Genomic DNA, 19,244 nt, shown 5'->3' with positions numbered 1-19,244 from the left:
CATATAAAGTTAAATAAAAAAATTAACAAGTACCACCTTATACACCTGAATTACTACAAATAAGAACATTCAAAACTTCAATTTTATGCATATTTGAATTACCTTATTGTTTTATTCAAATAATAAAAGAATATGGGAGTTTTATAAAAAGTTTATAAAACTTTTGAATACAAAACAGAGAAAAGGGTAAAAGTCTCTCTAGTTGAAAAAGGTAAAAATCTCTCTAGTTGCTTCTGTAAGTAGAAATGGCCACCCTGCTACATTGTACCTCCCCTCTGCCTAAAAGTTTAGGTAAATATCTGCTAGAGTTTAAGACTTATGCTGTTAGTCTTAAACTAAGGTTGGAAAATCACAGAAATACAATCACAGCAAATTAATCTTTAGAACTGGAATGAGAAATTCTGGCAAACTCATTTGGTGTTAGGATTTCAGAGGTACAAAGATAACCTATTCTTCAATTCTCAGCCCCCAGCCTCCAATCCCTCAGGAGGAGAAAGCAAGAAAAATAAGGCAACATGTGTCTTGCATAGGGAATGGAAGGAAAGGTGATGAATATTAGAGTATTAAGAGCCCCATGATAATGGGAGATAGGACACAGAAGAAACATAGGTCACTAGGAGAAGGGTTGAGAAGAGAAGAGAGTAGAGATTCAAGGTTAGTAACAGACCTCATGGGACCTTGAACTGACAGGGCTCCAAGGTACACCCCAATCATGTTGTTCTTCAAATTGTCCTAATACTAGTCATAACTTCCATGGTCTTAAAAGCAATAATTTTTTTCTGAACATTAAAGATATCTATTTGATTTACTTGATAAGCACAATCAAATACAAGTCAAAAACCAGGTAGATAGCAACCTTAATTCAAGCAACATTTGGAATGCTTAATAGCAAACTATAAAAGATGACACAGATTTCATATAATAGTCCTAACCTTAAAAACGAATATTTCTCAGTTCCATAAATAATATATCTAAATTTAAAGGCTAAAAATCCAAACTAATTTTTAAAAATGGACTAAGATTCCAGAAATAAAAAAAAAAAATCTCTCTCAAATATATTCCTCACACACATACACATATACATCAAGTTTATTCCAGTACTGAAAAATGCAAAATACTCAGTTAATTGTGTATCTACCATTTGCCTTTTGAAAACCTAAACTGGACGTCCACTAATCAGAAATTCATTTACTAATTTGTGATTTACTCACCTCTGTAGCTCCATCTTTGAAAGTCTCACTGTAAGTGCTGTCTGGTGTGCTTCGTTGGTCATCCTTGAGATAGTTGGTATGGGGAGCCATGTTAGGTACTTCATACTGATTTTGCTCAAAGATGACACCACGGGGCTCCTCACTTTCTCCTCTGGGGTAGTGCACAGATGGGGCCATGAAGACTGGTGTAAACTCTTCAGCTTTCACCACAACTACTCCTGCTACACAGCCTGCTGAACCCTCAGATACATTTGTACTGTATTGTTCCCTTTTTAAAGTCTCCAGGTGATCTTGATTCAAAGAAAGGTTAACTGGAACAGTCTTTAAAACCTGTACTCGGTTTTCTCCTCCTCCACTGATGTTGTTCTGGGCTTCACTAGTCCCAAGGCAGTTTCTGTTCATGCCAAACCCAGAAAAAGAGGGGAAATAGGGGGGAGGGTGGCAAATAAAGAAGGAAAACATAGTGAGTGACTCATTTTTTTTTTTAAAAAGGATTTTTTTTTCTTTTTCTAGAGATTCCACTTAGATGAAAAGAAGTTGATAGTTGGGCACAAAAATTTTCAGTTAAACCAAAGAAACAATTATGGATGATTAGGGAAGCCTGAGACTAAAGTAGTTCCCAAAGTTTGGCGAGATGACACAATAAGGCTTGATTCAGGATGGGTCTTAAAGATCTCACATATAACTGATATCAGGCAGAGGGAAGGGGATGATGAAAGAAATGACTATAATGTGAGTATGAAGGACAGGCCAATGGGAAATGTAGGAAGCAAAGAGATAAGTGGGAAAAACTGTGGGAGTCAACTACATTATAACCACCAAGAACTTTTACTTCCCAGTGAACTACTTATGAATGTAACTCTAACTATAAGACACTTTTCCCTCCTAGTATTTCTCACAGCACATTTTCTACCATTCCTATACTCCACCCACATTCTAAGCTATATTATACTTATCTGCATTCCTGTCTTACTGGCCTTAATAGATTTAAATACCTTGAGGTCTAAGAGACTCGTTTATGTATCTTCAGAATGACATCCCCCAGCTCAATAAAATTCAGTGCTTCCTTTTTAATTCCAGGATCAAATATAAATGCGCTTTGGCTTTTAAAGTCTTTCATTCATAATGTAGTCCTTTTCTACCTTTGTAGTTTTCTTATGCTTTGCTCCCTTCCACATTCTCTACAATCCACAACAATGGTCTTCTTGTTCCATACTGCAGGCTTCATATTGACTTTTAAATCTTCTTTTTCAATTCTACCTCCTGGTTTCCTGGCCTTCTTCAAAATTCAACTCAAATTGTACCTTCTGCAAAATGGATCTTTCTCATTTATACTCCCTTCCACCTATTTTATCTTCTCTCTGATAATCCGTCTCATTTACACTGCTTTATCATGTGTGTACAAAGTTGTCTGGACTTTTAATAAACATTTATTAAGCAACTACTTTTGTACTAGGTACTGTCCTAAGTGAAGAGAATACAAAGAGGCAAAAGATAGTCTCTGCCCCCATAGGAGCTCACAATCTAATGGAGGAGACAATAAACAAACACTAAAAACATGCTAGAGGTAGGATAAATAGGAAGTAATTAAGAGAGAAAGTTCTATAATTAAGATGAGTTAGAAAAGGCTTCCTGTAAAAGATGTGATTTTAATTGGAACCTAAAGAAAGCCATGGAAACCACGGCAGAGAGGAGGAGAGAGAGGCAGGGAGATAGCTAGAGAAAATTTCTAGAGCAAAGAAATAGATTGTCTTGTTGATAAAACAGTAAGGAGGCCAGTGTCATTGGTAGTGAAGAGCCTGAGATATAAGAAATCTGATAAGAAATTAATAGTAATATTTTAGGTTCTAAAGGTTTTTGAACACCAAGAAGAGGGTTTTGTATTTGATCCTGGAGATAATAGGGAGCCACCGGAGTTTCCTGAATAGGGGAGGTGATTGACTGAATAAAGGATGCATTGGAATATGGAGTGAATTAAGACTTGGGTTCTTTGAGGACATGGATTGTAGGTTTTGCCTATCTTTGTGTCCCAGACACTGAGAATAATGATAGCACATAATGGTTGCTTTATAAATGTTTATGGACTGAATGACTAACCCACAAGGGTGATGTGGTGGAGTGAAGATGTTGCATCTAAAGTCAGGTGGGTACTGGTTTTGACTCCTGTCTCTAGACACTTACTAGCTGTACAACTTTGGGCAAGGACTATAAGTCTGATTTTTTAAATTCATTTTATAGAGTCCATGTGGTATAGGGAGTAAGGAGCTAGTCAATTCTGACAGATTGGCTGGCCTGATGCTGTGCATGTCTTAGGGTTCTAAGGCAGAAATTCACAAACTTTGGTCCCAGGATCCTTTAACACTTTAAAAAATTATTGAAGACCCCCCCCCCAAAAAAGTTTTTATTTGTGTAAATATTTTATCTATCAATATTTACTGTATTAGAAATTAAAGTATCTTAATATTATTTAATTTTTTTTATTTGCAGACTCTTGGAAAGGCCTTAAGAACCCCCAAAGCTCCCCAGACAACATTTTGAGAACTATGCTCTAAGACTTTAAGTTTCAGAGAAGGTGTAAATAAGCATTGATAGAGGACATGATTCTTCAGATATCTCCATTTCAGTTAAACTGTGCCTCACAAGGAGGTTCCTCCTGATTGTGAAAAATATTCACAAAGGAATCTCCATTATATGAGTGCCTTCGAGAGTTGACTAAAACTCCCCTATTTCCCCCAATCCACCTCCCACCCCCATGGTTTTTGGAAATAAAAGGCACTTAAGGGTTCTTTGGTCCCACTATCAAGTAAAAGGAAAGAAAGAAGGAGAAGGGGAAAGAAGGGAAAAATAATTCAAAAGGCTCAGTCCCATCAGAACTCCCCCAACATACTATAATGTCTCTGAAAATAATCAAGCTTCTTCACTAATGTGACTTATTAAAGCTGTGACTACATAGCACACATAGTGAAAATGTGGAAATGCACATGTCTAACTTGATCAACAGAGACAGTCAAATGGGATAACTGGAGCCAAAAGCCTCAAGGAACTGTCTACTCTGATGAAATTAAGAACAGACCTGCCCAACCTCCACTTTCACATGTACCATGTAGAAACAAGCCCTAATTGGATTTGCCCAAACATTCACCACAATTGACCATCTTTTCCACAGACTACACAAGGGCTCAGATGAAGCTAACCTTCACTTTCTCCATTCACATATCCCAAACTCCCCAGTTCTATCGAAATCCTAAAAGTGATGTTTCTTTGGCCTCAGTTTGTGTGAAGTTTGCTTTGACATTACAAATTTGTCTAATGCCAGAATTCTCTATAAAGAAAAATAAAAAATTTAAAAATCTAAGTAACAAAAATCCAGAGAAATAGAAAACTGAGCTATGCTCAGTCATAGCTGCCTTCAAAAAAGACTAAACTATCATTGACTAATTTTATAAGTCTAAACCAGGAAGCTGCAAGAAGTCATTTGAAATTTACTAGAACTAAGGAGATTATTTAAACACATTGACTCAACCTGGGATAGAATTAAAAATTTACCTAAACATCATATGAGTAAAAGAAACCAACACTGGGGAGATGGGGGAGGTTTAAGAATAAAGAGAATTTAAGTTAGCTTGCCAACTGGGGAGTGACTGAACAAATAATGGTAGATAAATGTAATTGTGTATATCATAGAAATGATAAATAAGAAGAAATTAGAAAAATTTGCAAAGACTTTCATGAACTAATGCAGAGCCAAAACAATTTACATACTGTCCAGAGTAATATAAAGAAAAATAATAATGGAAAGACTTCAGAATTCTGATAGATGTGGCACCTGAATTATAACTTCCAGGATTTGATGATGAATTATGTCTCCTGCCTATCTGTAAATGGGTGATGGGAAATTAAGTGCAGAATAAAGCATGCATTCAGAAATAATCAACAAAAGGATTTCTTTGGACTAACTACTTTTTGGTCATAAGAAAGAATTCAATTGTTTCAGGGAAAGGAGATATTTGGAAGTAAAAGTGATGTTTTAAAAAGGGGGGAAGTCAATGAAATATTTAAAATAAATCAAACATTAGAAATAGCATATTGTATCTACTATTTTCAAAAAATGGAACCATATTGCTCCAATTTCCTATTATTTTAACCAAAGGAGATCTTAATATGCAAATAGTTACAATGTAACAAATCTTATTATAACACCACTCATTATTGAATGGACTTATCTTTAGTTGACAAAGCACTTTTCATCCATTAATTCATTTGAGTCATACAACAATTCTGTAACATAGAGACTATTATTCTAATATTATTACATTATATATTATACATTGCACCTATTTGACAGATGTGAAAATTGAAGCTTGGAGAGTTTGACCTGTTCATGGGCACATAGCTTATGAGTGTTAAAGATGGAATATAAACCTAAGTTTGTTCTGGCACAAAATCCAACATGCTAACTACTCTTATGATAAGCCTTGCTTCAATAGGGGCAAACTATATTCTTTAAAAAAAAAAAAAATAAGAGCTACACCAAAGTCCATTATAATAAGAATTATGTCACTCTAAACTCCTTTGGACATCATTTTTCCTCATCTGTAAAATGTAGGTTTGAATGAGGTAGCCTGTATGGTCCCTTTCAATTTAGGATAGTAAAATATTATATTGGGTAATATATAATATTTCTGTGCAAAGCACTTTACAATTATTATCTCACCTGATCCTCAATAACTATGCAAGATGGATGCTTCATTTTACACATAGGCAATTGAGTCAAACATAGCTTAAGTGACTTGATCAGAGTCAAATAGATAGAATGTGTTTGAGGTCAAATTTGAACTCAGATTTTCCTAACTCCAGGGCTGGCACTCTGTCCACTGAGCCACCTAACCATGAGTCTTTGAAGTGCCAAATAAAATAGTATTGGTCTCATCCTCCAATACCAGTATTACAAAAGGTTTCCTTTGTAATTTTTCAAATAACACTTACAATTGAATTGATGATACTGATATGCTTTTAAAAGATATCTGAGAAGTTAGGGATGGATAAAATCACATCTCTTCCTCATTAGCAATGACATACCCTGGTGTTACTATGGTGCTTTATGATTTATAAAATCCTTCCCTGAAGATCATCTCATTGATTCCCATTTTACAGAAAAGGAAAGTAACAAAGAAGTTCTAGAAAGATTAAATATTTTGCAAGTGATAGAATTGGTATACAAATTCATGATCTCTGGCTTAATCTCCTTAGGCTCTTCCTACTACTTCACAATTAGGACTTATAAAACATATCCTTAATGTGTTTTACATCCCTACACATGTATATAACCTATGTCAATTGCTTGCTTTCTCAGTGATGAGGGAGAGGAGGGAGAGAGGGAAATGATTTGAAAAAAGAATTTAAACATTCTTTGTTTATTTGTATATGTAATTGGGAAAAATAAAATATTAAATTAATAAGAAGCATAATAAAAATGTATTAATCTTTCCCCAAAATGTATCTCTTTTCTAAACTCTACAATGCTAATTCTAAATGTAGGTTTTAGCAGATTGTGGCTCATTTAGTACAGGATCAATAAATATAGATAGATTGGTAGAAAACATCACAACCTTGACCCTGACATGAAACTCATATAAAAAATAGAGAAGGTGATTTGTCTTCACTGAGAAAGCATGGCCACATAGAAATTCCAAATAGGGCAAGAGAATTAGATTCACAGAATGTATAACACAACAGGCAAGATATTCAGTAGAACAGAACATGCATTCTGTATCCCAACAGCTAAGTTTTGGTGGGAAGGGGTCTTATGTATTATTAAGAGAACTGCTATCTGTAGAAGTGAAAATATTATGGAGATGTTATGTTGGGATCAGAATTGCTTCTAGTCAAAACTGAAATAAGTGAAGTTTGCCTTTGGTATCACTCCATCCTAATCCAATGCTCACTACCCGCTTTTCTTTCCTTCCCCAGAGGCTCAAAGTGCCCTCCCAGGTTTCTAAGAAGTCCCATATGCCCAAACACTGAAGTGTCTCATAAAACCTGGACAGTAATAGAACATTAAATATCTTCAACCTACTTTCCCTCCTCTTCATGATAGGATCAGAGATTTAACACAGGAAGGGACTTTAGAGACTATTTAATCCAATCTTCTAACTTGACAGATGAGGAAACTGAGATATAGAAAGATGAATTGATTTTCTTGAGACCAATAAGTCATAAAGCTGAGGCTTGAACCCAACCCATCTGATTCCAAATGCAATACTCTTCCTTAAGTTGTGTCCTCTTCCTTTGGGGTCTTCCACTTGTAATAAAGTATAATTGAGATAATCTAATCTATGTCATCCCTCTTAGGACTGAAACTAAGGCCGGTAATCTCATGTGACAGGAAAGGCAGGGCAATATTGTGGGTCAAGAAAATCTTTCATTACCTTTCTCCACTTAAGTGGCCAGTTATGTTCCCAAATGAAAAAGAAAAATAAAGGAAAACAAAATTCCAATCCCTATTCTTCTCTCAAGAGTTTTTTCTCATTGAATACTGCTCTGTTCAATTAATATGGATCAAAAGTTCCTGTAAAAGTAGTAGGAAAGCATTGGACAAAAACAGAAGTTGACAGCTAAGCTCTGCCTCTGATTTTTGTATCACCTAGGGTAACATCCTTCATCCTCTCTTATTGCCTTAGTTTCCTCATCTGTAAAATGAAGCTAGCACATTATATATACAAAAATATTTATAGCAATTCTTTTTCTCGTGGCAAAAAATTAAAGAGTAAGAGAGTACCTATACGTTTAGGCAATGGCTGAAACATGAATATGTTTATAAATATGTATATGAATGAATAGAATGGACTATTATTGTAAGAAGTAATGAAAGGAATGGGTTCAGAGAAACTAGGAAAACTTGCATAAACTGATGTAGTGGGAAAGGAGCAGAATTAGAAGCACAATTTGTAGAATAACAACAATACTGTAAAGATGAACAATTCTGAAAGACTGAAATATGCTGATCAACCCAACAATCAATCATGATTCCAGAAGATCCATGATCAAACATGCTACCTACAAAGAGATAATGAACTCAGGGTTCATGTATATATTTTTTGGCCTGAACAATTCTGCAATTTATTTTGTCTGACTTTCTATATTTGTTTTGTTATTGTTCAGTCATTTTTCTTCCAAGTTTGACTCTTTGTGATCCCATTTTGGGATTTTCTGGGTAAAAATACTGAAGGAGTTTGCCATTTCCTTCTCCAGTTTATTTTACAGATAAGGAACTGAGGCAAATAGTTAAATGAATTGCCCAGGGTCACACAATTAGTAAATGTCTGAGGCCAGATTTGAACTCAGGAAGATGAATTTTCCTGACTCCAGCTCCAGCATTCTACCCACTATTTGGGGGGAGGGGAAGAAAGTTAGGAGAGGTAAAAGGGAAAAAATATATATTTTTGTTAATTAAAAATGTTTAAGATAGCTTTTTTAAAAATTGTTTTTTAGAATTAGGAGAGTAGATTAAATGATCTCTACATCCCTTCTAGGTCTGAAATTCTACTTTTGAGAATTTCTAAACTCTGGAAGTATATATGTTTGTAATATATTACATATAATATAACATGTAGAGAATATCTTATTATAATAAGATAATTCCTTACCTTTTATCTTGATCTTCTTGATTGTCTGTAGTTTTGCAAACAGTGAGCAACCTTTTATCTCGAGGAACCTGCAAACAGTATCATCCAGAGATAACATGTGACATGGAACACTAAGTACAATCTAGCAAGGAAAAAACTAAACTTTCTTTAAACCAAAACTACTCAACCATATGTTCGGCTGACTTTTTAGGGGCAGTGCTATAAGATACAGTAGTGTTAACCGTATCACTAAATGGTTAAGGCCAGTGAAGGATCTGCTACTTGCAGTCATAGGTAGCTTTGCTTGGGCCTGAATTCTCTCTCCTGTTAACCTCCTCTCACATCCCCTGGACTACTTCAGAATGGAAAAGATAAGAAAGGGAAGAATGCATATTAAATTTGGGTGACACTTGTATTTGACACACTTGGAATTTTTATTAGAGTACCTATCCAGGAACATATATATGCATCCTCTGTTCCCTACTGCATGAATTCAACAAATAGAAAGAGCCTGGTTTTCTCATTACCTTATTCTACATAGAGATAGAGACAGAAGGAAGAGACAGAAGGAAAGGGGAGAAGGAGAATAATAGAAAGAAAGAGGGAGATGAAGAGAGAGAAGAGAGATTTCTCTTTGCCTACTTTTTTCTAGTCTAGAAACAATTTAGGTTTGGAGTTAAGTCTCAGTATCTCTTAATCCTAGCCAAACTATTTGTACCAACAAATTTAATAGTGACATAAGAGCTTTTCTATAATCTCTCCCTTTTCAGAACTCTCACAGCAACACTTACTCTGTATATGACTCACATAGCTTATATTAAAGATGGCCTGGCATAGTTAGTTTTTCCCTTATTTGTAGATGTTTTACCTCTCCAAATGGTCTGTCAGCTCTTTAAGGGAAGGACCATTTCATGTACCTGTGTTACTTATATATCTTCCCCACAATTTCCAGGATATTGCTTTACACATAATAGGTACTCTATAAATCCCTTTAGGTTGACAGACAGATTTTTGAGGTGGGAGGAGATTCAAAACATCATGGTTTAGCATAAACCAAACATAAAAATCTTTTCTAGACAGGTAGACCAAATATCTGACTCACAAAGCTAATTGTAGTTGCCTGACTTAAAATTTAATACCTACGGTTTTGATCAAATCTTTCATTTATAATTATATACATATAAAAATAAATAAACAAACATATATCAAGTGTTTAAAATATATTTGTGTGTGTGATCTGCAGGTACAGTCACAAAGAAAACAAGTAGTTACGATATACCCAATTTGTAGTAGAAGGCATATCAGATTTGGAGACAAGTCTGAACTTTAAATTCCACCTCTACTATTTACTAAATGACCTCAAAAAATGATTTTAATAAATACAGAGATCTGGATGAGATGACAATAAGAAGCTTTCATAGCTGGCTGAATGGCCCAAATCAGCATAGTTGCTAATGGCTCAATGTCAATGTAGCATGAAGTCTACAGAGAAGTACCCCCAGATTTTGTACTTGGTAAAGAGAAAGTCCTAAAAATAGAACAGTGGGGTCGACTGTAATGCCCAGAGCTGTTATATATGCTTCTAACTAAGGAGAGCCTGGCCCATGCCCAGTAGGAAAGGGGAAAAGATTTGAGTATGCTGATATAGTAGAGATTCTGAGTTCTTTTTGAAGTGTCAAAGAATTGGAATCTTGAGATTGGAGGGGACATGCTCCTCAGTTTGGGGAACTGCTAAACAAATTATGGAATACTATTGTACTATAAGAAATGAGGGGAATGGTTTCAGAGAAATTTTCGAAGATTTCTTTGAACTGATGCAAAGTGAGGTGAGCAAAACCAGGAGGATAATTTTTACAAAGACAATAATATTGTAAAAATAAACTACTTTGAAAGATTTAGAAATTAGTGACTTGCCCAGGGTCACACAGCCAAGCTCAGTTCTTGCCTCTAGAGAACTTGGATGAAACATTCTACCTACCTTCTGATAGAGAAGTTAAAAACTTAAGAAAGAGGCTAATCAGTGACTTTTTTATGACCAGTGTAAAAATTTGTTTTGTTTGATTGCATATGTTTGTAACAGAGTTTTGCTCTTCTTTATTTCTCAATTTTGAAAGAAGGGGAAAAATGTCTGCTAATTGAAAAATATTAATTAATTAATTAATTTGTTGATCATTTTAAACCACTGCACAACTTTTCTTCCCTTGCATTTTAAAGAAACCTAAAGTAGTATTTCATGTGAATAATTAGAATATATAAAAGTCAGTGCTAATAAAAAAGCAAAATACATAAAAATCAATGCTAACAAAAAAAAAACAATAATCAAATTTCCACAATTAACATGTGTAAATTGATTAAGTTGGTACATAATGTTCTCTTGTGTCTTGTAGGATTTACTGTCTCTGAACTGAAAGTTAAGCATTTTATGATCATTTCCATTTTAGATAAACAATATGTTCTTTTCCTTGGCAAAAACTCAGAGGTCATAGAATTAATTGGTGCCATTCCTTAAGATTCTTCTCAAATCAACATTTTAAGGAATCATTTCTCTTTTTAGGGAGCAACTAGGTGACACAATAGAGAACTGAGCTTGGCTGTGTGACCCTGGGCAAGTCACTAAACTCTGTTTGCCTCAATTTCCTCATTTATCAAATAAGCTGGAAAAGGAAATGGCAAAGCAGTTTATTATCTTTGTCAAGAAAACTTGAAATGGAGTTAAAAAGAATAGACACAATTGAAATGATTGAACATACATATATACATACATTCTCTTTTCAGAAATAAGTTGCAATCAGAGATGTAATCAGATTACTTCTGCTTTGAAAAATGCAGAGGATAAAGTTTTGTTTTTTTTTTTTTTTTTTTTTTTTTTTAGTTTACTCATAAGATTTAGAACTAGAAAGTAAGCTTGACAGAGGTCATTTAGTACAACCCCTTCATTTACAGATAAAGAAACTGAAGCTCAAAGGGATTAAATGACTTCAAAGAATAACTTCCTCCCGGTCTTAATAGTTGGAAGAAACCCCTAAATCCATTTAGTCTAATCCTTCTATAACATATTTGACAAGTGATTGTCCAACTGAAGATCTCGAAGGAAGGAGAGCCTACCACCTCTTCCTGGTACATCATTCCACATTTAGCTAGCTCTTAAGTACTAGTAAGTTCTTACTGACACCCAACCTAAATTGTTTTCTTCCACCCATTCCTCCTGGATTTCTCCTATAGAACCAAATAGAACAAGTATAGTCTTCCTCCACAATATAGACTTTCAAATATAGTATTTACATAACTACAATGTTCGCTTTGAAAATTTTCTTCTCTGGGGTAAACATATCCAGTTTCTTCAACTGATCATTATAAGCCATGAATTCAAACTCTTTCACCATTCTTTTTGCCCTCTGCACACTCTTCAACTCATTAATGTCCTTCTCAAACTATGCCATAAATACAAGGGTGTGCTGGACATAAATCAAATTGGTTTTCAAGAGCTGATTGTTAAACTTTCAATGTCATCATTTAGAAATTGGCGAGCACTACATGTCAGAGCTTGATTTATTGCTTTGTTGATTATCTAGACTTAAGAACATGACGGAGAAAATGTTAATAATGTAGATTGAATTTAAAAGTGTGTCATACATTTTATTCATAGAGCTGCTTGTTAAATATTTACCAAGACATTTTTGTATGTATCTGCATACTCAAGTTATATGCCATAACTGAACACAATATTGCAGTTAAAGTCTGGCAAAAGCAGAATTCAATGGGACTCTACCCCCCTATTTTACCCATTCATTTTAATTATTGAGAATTTTTTTCCTAACTACACACCTAATTTTGTCTCATTGTAATTTCTATCCATTGTTCTGGTTCTGCCTATGAAGCCAAGCAAAACAAATTTAATCTGTCTTCCACAACCCTTCAGAAACTTGGATACAAGTATCATATCTTCTCTTCTCCAGGCTAAATTATCCTACCTCCTGAATAACATTTACAAATGGAAATAACGGATGGGGAAGACAAGACAAAGGAAAGGCAGGAAGCAAATCTTGTCATTTCTTATAATTAAGGTGAATGAGAATAAGTGTATACAATGATGAAGGAAAGGGGAAAGGGAGTGGACACCAGATGAATCTCATTTTCTTAAATGGAGAAAGGAGGATTAAATGTATATAGAGAGTTTGTTTAGAAGAACATCAAACTCAACAGGAAAACAAACAAAGGAAGGAAGGAGATATAGTTTAAGAAGGAAAATAATATCAAAGAGAAAATAGTCATAAGTAAAACAAAATTTCTGATCTTGAAGGAAGGATTAAAAGGGAAAATTAAAAAGAAAAACAAAGAGAAATGAGGAAATTGGAATGATTCATGTTGGGGGGATGAAGATGATGAGTTCTGTTGAAGAGGTGTTGAAATTGTTGATATCCATGTGGGACTATCCAATAGGACATTGGAACTGTGGGGCAGATATTAGGTAAAACAGTAAAGCTGACTATACACTTTGAAAATTCATCTGCATGAGATAATAATTGAAATATCTGTCAGTGAAATGGCAGATGGTCTCATTAGCATAGACCAGACCTATGAGAGGTTAAAAGAATAATCAGTTACCAAACTGTCAAAATTTTGTTGCTTCAAGTGGTTCCCCATTTACTCTAGAATAAAATCCAAATTCCTCTGTTTGTTATTTAAAGATTTACAATAAGGCTTCAGCCTACTTCTCTGGACATATTTCATGTTATTCTTCTTCACATATTTTGTGTTGTTACCCAATTGTCTTATTTATTGTTCCTTATATATTGGAAAGGGCGTTGTACTTGGGAGTTAAGAATACTTGAATCAAAAACCATTTGGGATCAATTTAAAATTTAAAAAACTAGATCAATATAACAAACCAGATAAGGGAGTTTCAGAAATAATGAAACTAAACCAAATAATTCCAAAAACATAAACTACTTAGGAAAGAACTCCCTATTTAGTCTTCTTAGAAAACTGGAAAGCTGTCTGGCAAAAATAAGGCTTAGATCAATAAATTACACTATATTCCACAATAAATGCGAAATGGACATATGTATTCTGATTATTAGAAATTGTCACACATATATACTAGTAGAGAAGTCATATATTTTCACAGCTATGGATTAGAGATTAATTCTTACCCAAACCTTAAATAAGATAATAAATTAAAAGTACAATATCTGCTATTTTTTCCCACTTTGGTGTCTTTGTACATGTGGTCTCCCAAGGAAGAATTTCTTCTCTTATACTGCTTTCATCAAAATTTGGAACTATTTTGCACCATTTCCTATGGAAAGTTTTTCTGAATCTCCATTCTTGTTGTTCTCTCCCTTGAGTTATTATGTATTATATATTAGTTTACATGTTGTATCTATAATGTTATTATATTATAACTGTTATAATGTTATGTGTTATATCAATATATTGAATTGATATTATATAAATGTTATAATGTATATATTATAGCAATATATTGAAAGTTCCATGAGATCAAACACTATTTTTCTATTTGTATGCTCAGACTTATAGTTATAACAGGCACTAAATAAATTCATGTTCACTAGACTTGACTTAAGGACTTAGGGACTAGTTTAACCCAGAAAAGAGAAAATTTGAGGAGATTATGATAGTTAATTTGAAATGGCACATAGAAGAGGGATTAGACATGTTCTGGAACTAAGATCAATGGGCAGAATATTTCAAAAATCACATATAGGTTTATTGAAAGGAAAACAGAGCTTTCCAAGAGGAAAAGGGGCAATCTTGGATTTTTTTCTTACTAGAGTCTTTCAAGCAAAAGCTGGATAACTACTTGTAAGTAGCACACCCTCTTCCTCTCCTAAAAGTTTATATGGCATATTTATTAAGGGTAATTTTTTTTAAAATTGAATTACAAAAATTAATTACATATTTGTTGTGAAAGTTTTCTGAAATGACAAAGAAAGAATCATAGAATCATGGATCTAGAGCTGGACCTCAGAGGCTTTCTTGTCCAAATGCTTCTTTTTTAAAAAGGGGGAAACAATTCTAAAATTAAGGGCCTTCCCCAAAGACAAATCGATAATAAATATCAAAGATGGGGTTCTCTGTCTCCAGGACCAGTACTCTTTCCACTGTAAGTATGTTGCTTACACACCTTGCAATTTCACGAATCAAAGTTGGGGATCATTGTGCCACATCAAAACACTGAAAATAGAAGTTCCCCAGGAAGAAAAGAAGGAAAGGAAGAAGGGAAGGAGGCAGGGAGGGAGGAAGGGAAGAAAGAAGGAAGGAAGGAAGGAAGGAAGGAAGGAAGGAAGGAAGGAAGGAAGGAAGGAAGGAAGGAAGGAAGGAAGGAAGGAAGGAAGGAAGAAAGAGAGAAAATAAAGCTTACTTCTCTAAATTGTGATGTTCAGCCCAGAGTGATGAGTACTCAAGGAAGCAGGAAAGAAAAGGTGAGTGTAATTTTTTTTTTTGTAGTAAAAAAGTGGAAACAAATTGAGGAATAAGAAACACGTTATCTACCTTATAATAATCATACAGTAAGCCCAAAGCAGCAGCACTGTCCTCATCTCCATTGATACTCATCATTGCCTTGGTGGCAGCAGTCAGGGGATTTTCAAGGTAGGATTTCCAGGCTTCATCTTCACTGGTGTAGGCCCGGCGGGTGTGGAATGGTGTGTCATTTGGCATCGGCACTAAAGCAACGAGTCGTTTATTACTGTAAAACATAAGGTGTGTGATCATCATGCATGGAATTTTTTTTTCTTCTGAGCTTCATATATTCATTGAATTCATAGTCCTCCATTTGATTTGCCATGGAATAGGAAAATTATGCAACATAAAACTCACTATTACCACTGAATTAAAAAAAAAAAAAAAAGAACAGTAGGAGCTTTATTGACTGATTAATTGACTGGCTTTCCCTATCTTACAAAGATTGAAAAAAAAAAAAAGCAGCCACCCGTGGGTCTATTGCAATATTAACCAGCATAGAAGCTTTGATCTGCTTTGTTCTTACAAACTGTGCCAGTTAGTTCCTCCATAGGCAATCTGATGGCCTTCCATACCAAAAGGTTCATCATACCAGGGCTAAACTCAGCTCTACTTAGCTCTACTAAAACTCAGAATTCCTGAGTTCAATGGATCCACCAGCCTTATTGTCCCTCAATAACAGAGAATACAAGCTTATACCACTATGCCCAGCAAGAAGATATTTAAATTTATCTATCTATCTATCTATCTATATATATCTTTAAGGGATAGCTCCTGGGGAGAGGGGAAAACAGGGAATAAGGAGAAAATTTAAGCAACATAAAAACATAAAAAAAGAATAAAAACTTGAAAAAAAAAGAGAAGACTTGTCTTTTAAAAATTGGTTAGCAATATTAACAATCTTTTAACAGCAATATATAAAAATATCAGTGTTACTATGTAAAAGAGCAGGTTTCATTTAACTTCATTTTCCCTGAGTTATTAAAATATTCATGACATTATATGTAACTTAATGTAATATGTAATTTAATGTCAATTAAAACCCAATCTTTTGCAAGAAATATTTTTTAGTCCTCCTTAATCTTAGTACCCTTCCTTAAACTATCCCCAATTTATCCTGTATCTATCTTGTCTAAACATAATCACTTGTTATATCCCTCATTGGACTGAGCTTCCTGAAATCAAGATCTATTTTGGCTTTTGTATCTTCAGTTTCTAGTATGTATGTCTAGTACATAATAGGAGCTTAATCAATATGATGTGTTGACTTGGTAAATAAAGCCTTTATTAAAAGCAGGGTTTCATATCTATTCTAATTTAGACTAGAAATCTGTAACAAACTGTGCACCAAATTCAAATCTTTTGATTTACACAAAATAAAACCATTTTGCAAATGCTTAGAAACACATAATAGTAAGGAACAAATGGATTGAGATAAATTTTTCTAAGGATTTTTAATGTTTTTAGTTTGTGAACCAGATTGTATTTTAGCTCTCTGGTTATCTTTTTAAATTAGACATCAGTAGAAATAGAAAAGGTGGTTTGGTGGAGAAAGTTTTACAATGAGAGAGAAGTTATAAATCACCACATATATAAATGGTCTCAATTTGACTCATTAAAAAAAAAAAAAAAAACCAAATCTGTGGCAAATAATAGAATCTTACTGCATTTAATCTCTTCTGATTCCTGTAAGTCTATGAAGTAGTTCCTTAATCTCCAGCACTAGTGAACAACGGATTTCTGCTGTTGCTCAATCATATATAAACCACAGGTTAAGTGCATTAGGGAAGTAGTGAATAGAAATTAGGGCATCCAGTGTACTTTATATTTACACAGTGTGAGGTAAGAGGAATTTGTCACTCACATTGGCCAATTGGGCAACACAGGCTCGTGTGAAGTGGAGATGGACAATGGAGATTTTTTCCCATAAGGATAGACAGACAAGGATTTCTCTTTTGGTTAAATGAACATTGGTGTAGATATCATCACAGTGAATAGGGTCTCATAACAATAGTTTCCTAGCCCTGAAATTTCAGCTACCAAATAACAGACAGATGTAGATGGAAAGTTCGTTGGCACTCCAATCCCTCTGCTGTTTTATTTGTTCAGTGAAATGGAACTGAAAAAGAACAATAACACATTGTATTTCAGGAACACTTGTTAGAAACACAGTTCACATGACAGGCATATGGGACACTTTTCTTGACCTATCTATGTGACTATCAACTATTAAGGAACTTCTCAGTCACAAATGACTTTGTAAAAAGTTCCTCCCTTCCCTCTTTTTTTTTTGGATAGTTGTTGGGCCTTTTAAAATGAAGTGATTTATAAGCTGATTCTCTCCTAGGAAACTGGTAAAGTATCAAGAAATGGCAAGGTCTCTGCTAAGCCCTTGTTTGATGAAAAATATCAAGGTAGAAAAAATATCCAGACAACACATTTTCTTCATTTGCCCTTGTTTTGTTCATGTGTCTTTTGATTACATGATTATGTAGAAAACATAGAAACTGTAAGACTTTCCTGGAAGGAGGTCTTTGAGACTCTACAAGAAGAATGGTATTTTGCTTACAGAGCATACCTCCACACTCTATCTCTCCGGGTAATGGTTTTTCAATTTATGTAATTGAATTTCTTTAGTTTCAAGTACTACTTCCTCTTAAATGATTGTTCACGTTCCTTTTCCACTCCCTCTGAGTTTATACAGCTCCTAGACCACTTAAACACCTGTTTTTTCTCCCTTTCACTCCTTCCCCTACACTAAGGACATCTCATATCCTACAATCTTCTTTAATTAAGTCAAGTCAACAGACACCTATTAAGTACTTCCTATATGACCAGGTCCTCTGTTTGGTGCTGAGGACACAAATTCAAGCAAATTGTGTGACAGTCCCTGTTCTTAAAGATCTTATATTCTTTTATTTTTTATTATTTATTTGATTTTTTTAAGTTTCATCATTTTATTTTTACTTTATGGAATAAAACAAGATAGCATCATCCTTCATATGTTATTTGTAGTTAATTCGGGTATTTTTAATAGACAAAATGGATAAAGTGCCAGGCCTGGAGTGAGGAAATTCATTTTTTTTTAGTTCAAATCCAGCCTCAAACATTAACTGACTATGTGACCTTGGGCAAGTTCTTTAACACTATTTGCCTCAGTTTTCTCACTGTAAAATGAGCTGAAAGCATTCCAATATCTTTGCCAAGAAAACACAAACAGGAACATGAAGAATCAGACATGACTGAAAATGGCTGAACAACAACAATAACAACAACAGAAAGTAAAAATAAGGAAAGGTAAGAGGAGATAAATACAAAATCTTATCATAGTCCTGTAAGAATAGTGTCAGAAATACTGCTGCTCAGAAGGAAATGAGACTTCTGAAGAAAACAAAGAGTACGAAATATGGTGTATTGTTTGTTGGTCATTTTGCTATATTAATAAAAAGGGAGTTCAAAGAAAAGACATAAATGCTACTTGAAATAGATATGATGATTTTAACAAATAAGAGAGAAAAAGGAGAATTCTTCAGCTCTTATATTGCAATTTTTATACCAAGAAGAATGCTTGCCCTGAAAGTAATAATGCAAAAAATATTTAGCAAGGAGTTGATACCCAAGGAAATAAAGAAAGTAAGAAAGCACTTAATTGCCAAGAAGAATTCAAATCATCTGGTCCAAAAAAGGGCATCACAGAAGACATTTATAAATGGATCATCTCATGTATTAAAGAACAATTAATACCTATGCTATAAAAATTATTCTCATTACTATAAGGCACTCTAACAAACTCCTTTTATAAGACATATATATATATATATATATATATATATTAATAAAGAAACCGTGGAAAGAAAAGTAGGGAAAAAGAACTACAGAGTAATGTCACTAATGAATATAGATGTAAACATTTTAAATAAAA

At 34.1% G+C, this 19,244-nt stretch overlaps 1 protein-coding gene across 5 annotated transcripts in view; it reads right to left on the bottom strand.

Moving 5' to 3' along the window:
• The window catches only part of GRHL2 (grainyhead like transcription factor 2), a 206,829-nt gene that overhangs the window by 141,128 nt on the left and 46,457 nt on the right, over positions 1-19,244 (bottom strand). The window contains exons 1-4 of one of the 5 annotated variants that reach the window (XM_051970945.1): positions 17,187-17,411; positions 15,353-15,548; positions 8,858-8,925; positions 1,212-1,605 (exon numbers count right to left, since the gene is read on the bottom strand). In XM_051970945.1, the coding sequence (XP_051826905.1) occupies positions 1,212-1,605; positions 8,858-8,925; positions 15,353-15,520 (630 nt within the window). In that variant the 5' untranslated portion in view covers positions 15,521-15,548; positions 17,187-17,411. Of the gene's footprint in view, positions 1-1,211; positions 1,606-8,857; positions 8,926-15,352; positions 15,696-17,186; positions 17,412-19,244 lie in introns of those variants that run through there. The other 4 variants (XM_051970942.1, XM_051970946.1, XM_051970943.1 and 1 more) reach the window with 4 other exon arrangements.

The sequence above is a fragment of the Antechinus flavipes genome, chromosome 1 (genome assembly GCF_016432865.1).
Source record: "Antechinus flavipes isolate AdamAnt ecotype Samford, QLD, Australia chromosome 1, AdamAnt_v2, whole genome shotgun sequence".
Classification (NCBI taxonomy): Eukaryota; Metazoa; Chordata; class Mammalia; order Dasyuromorphia; family Dasyuridae; genus Antechinus; species Antechinus flavipes.
This window is presented reverse-complemented; position numbering and strand designations above follow the sequence as displayed.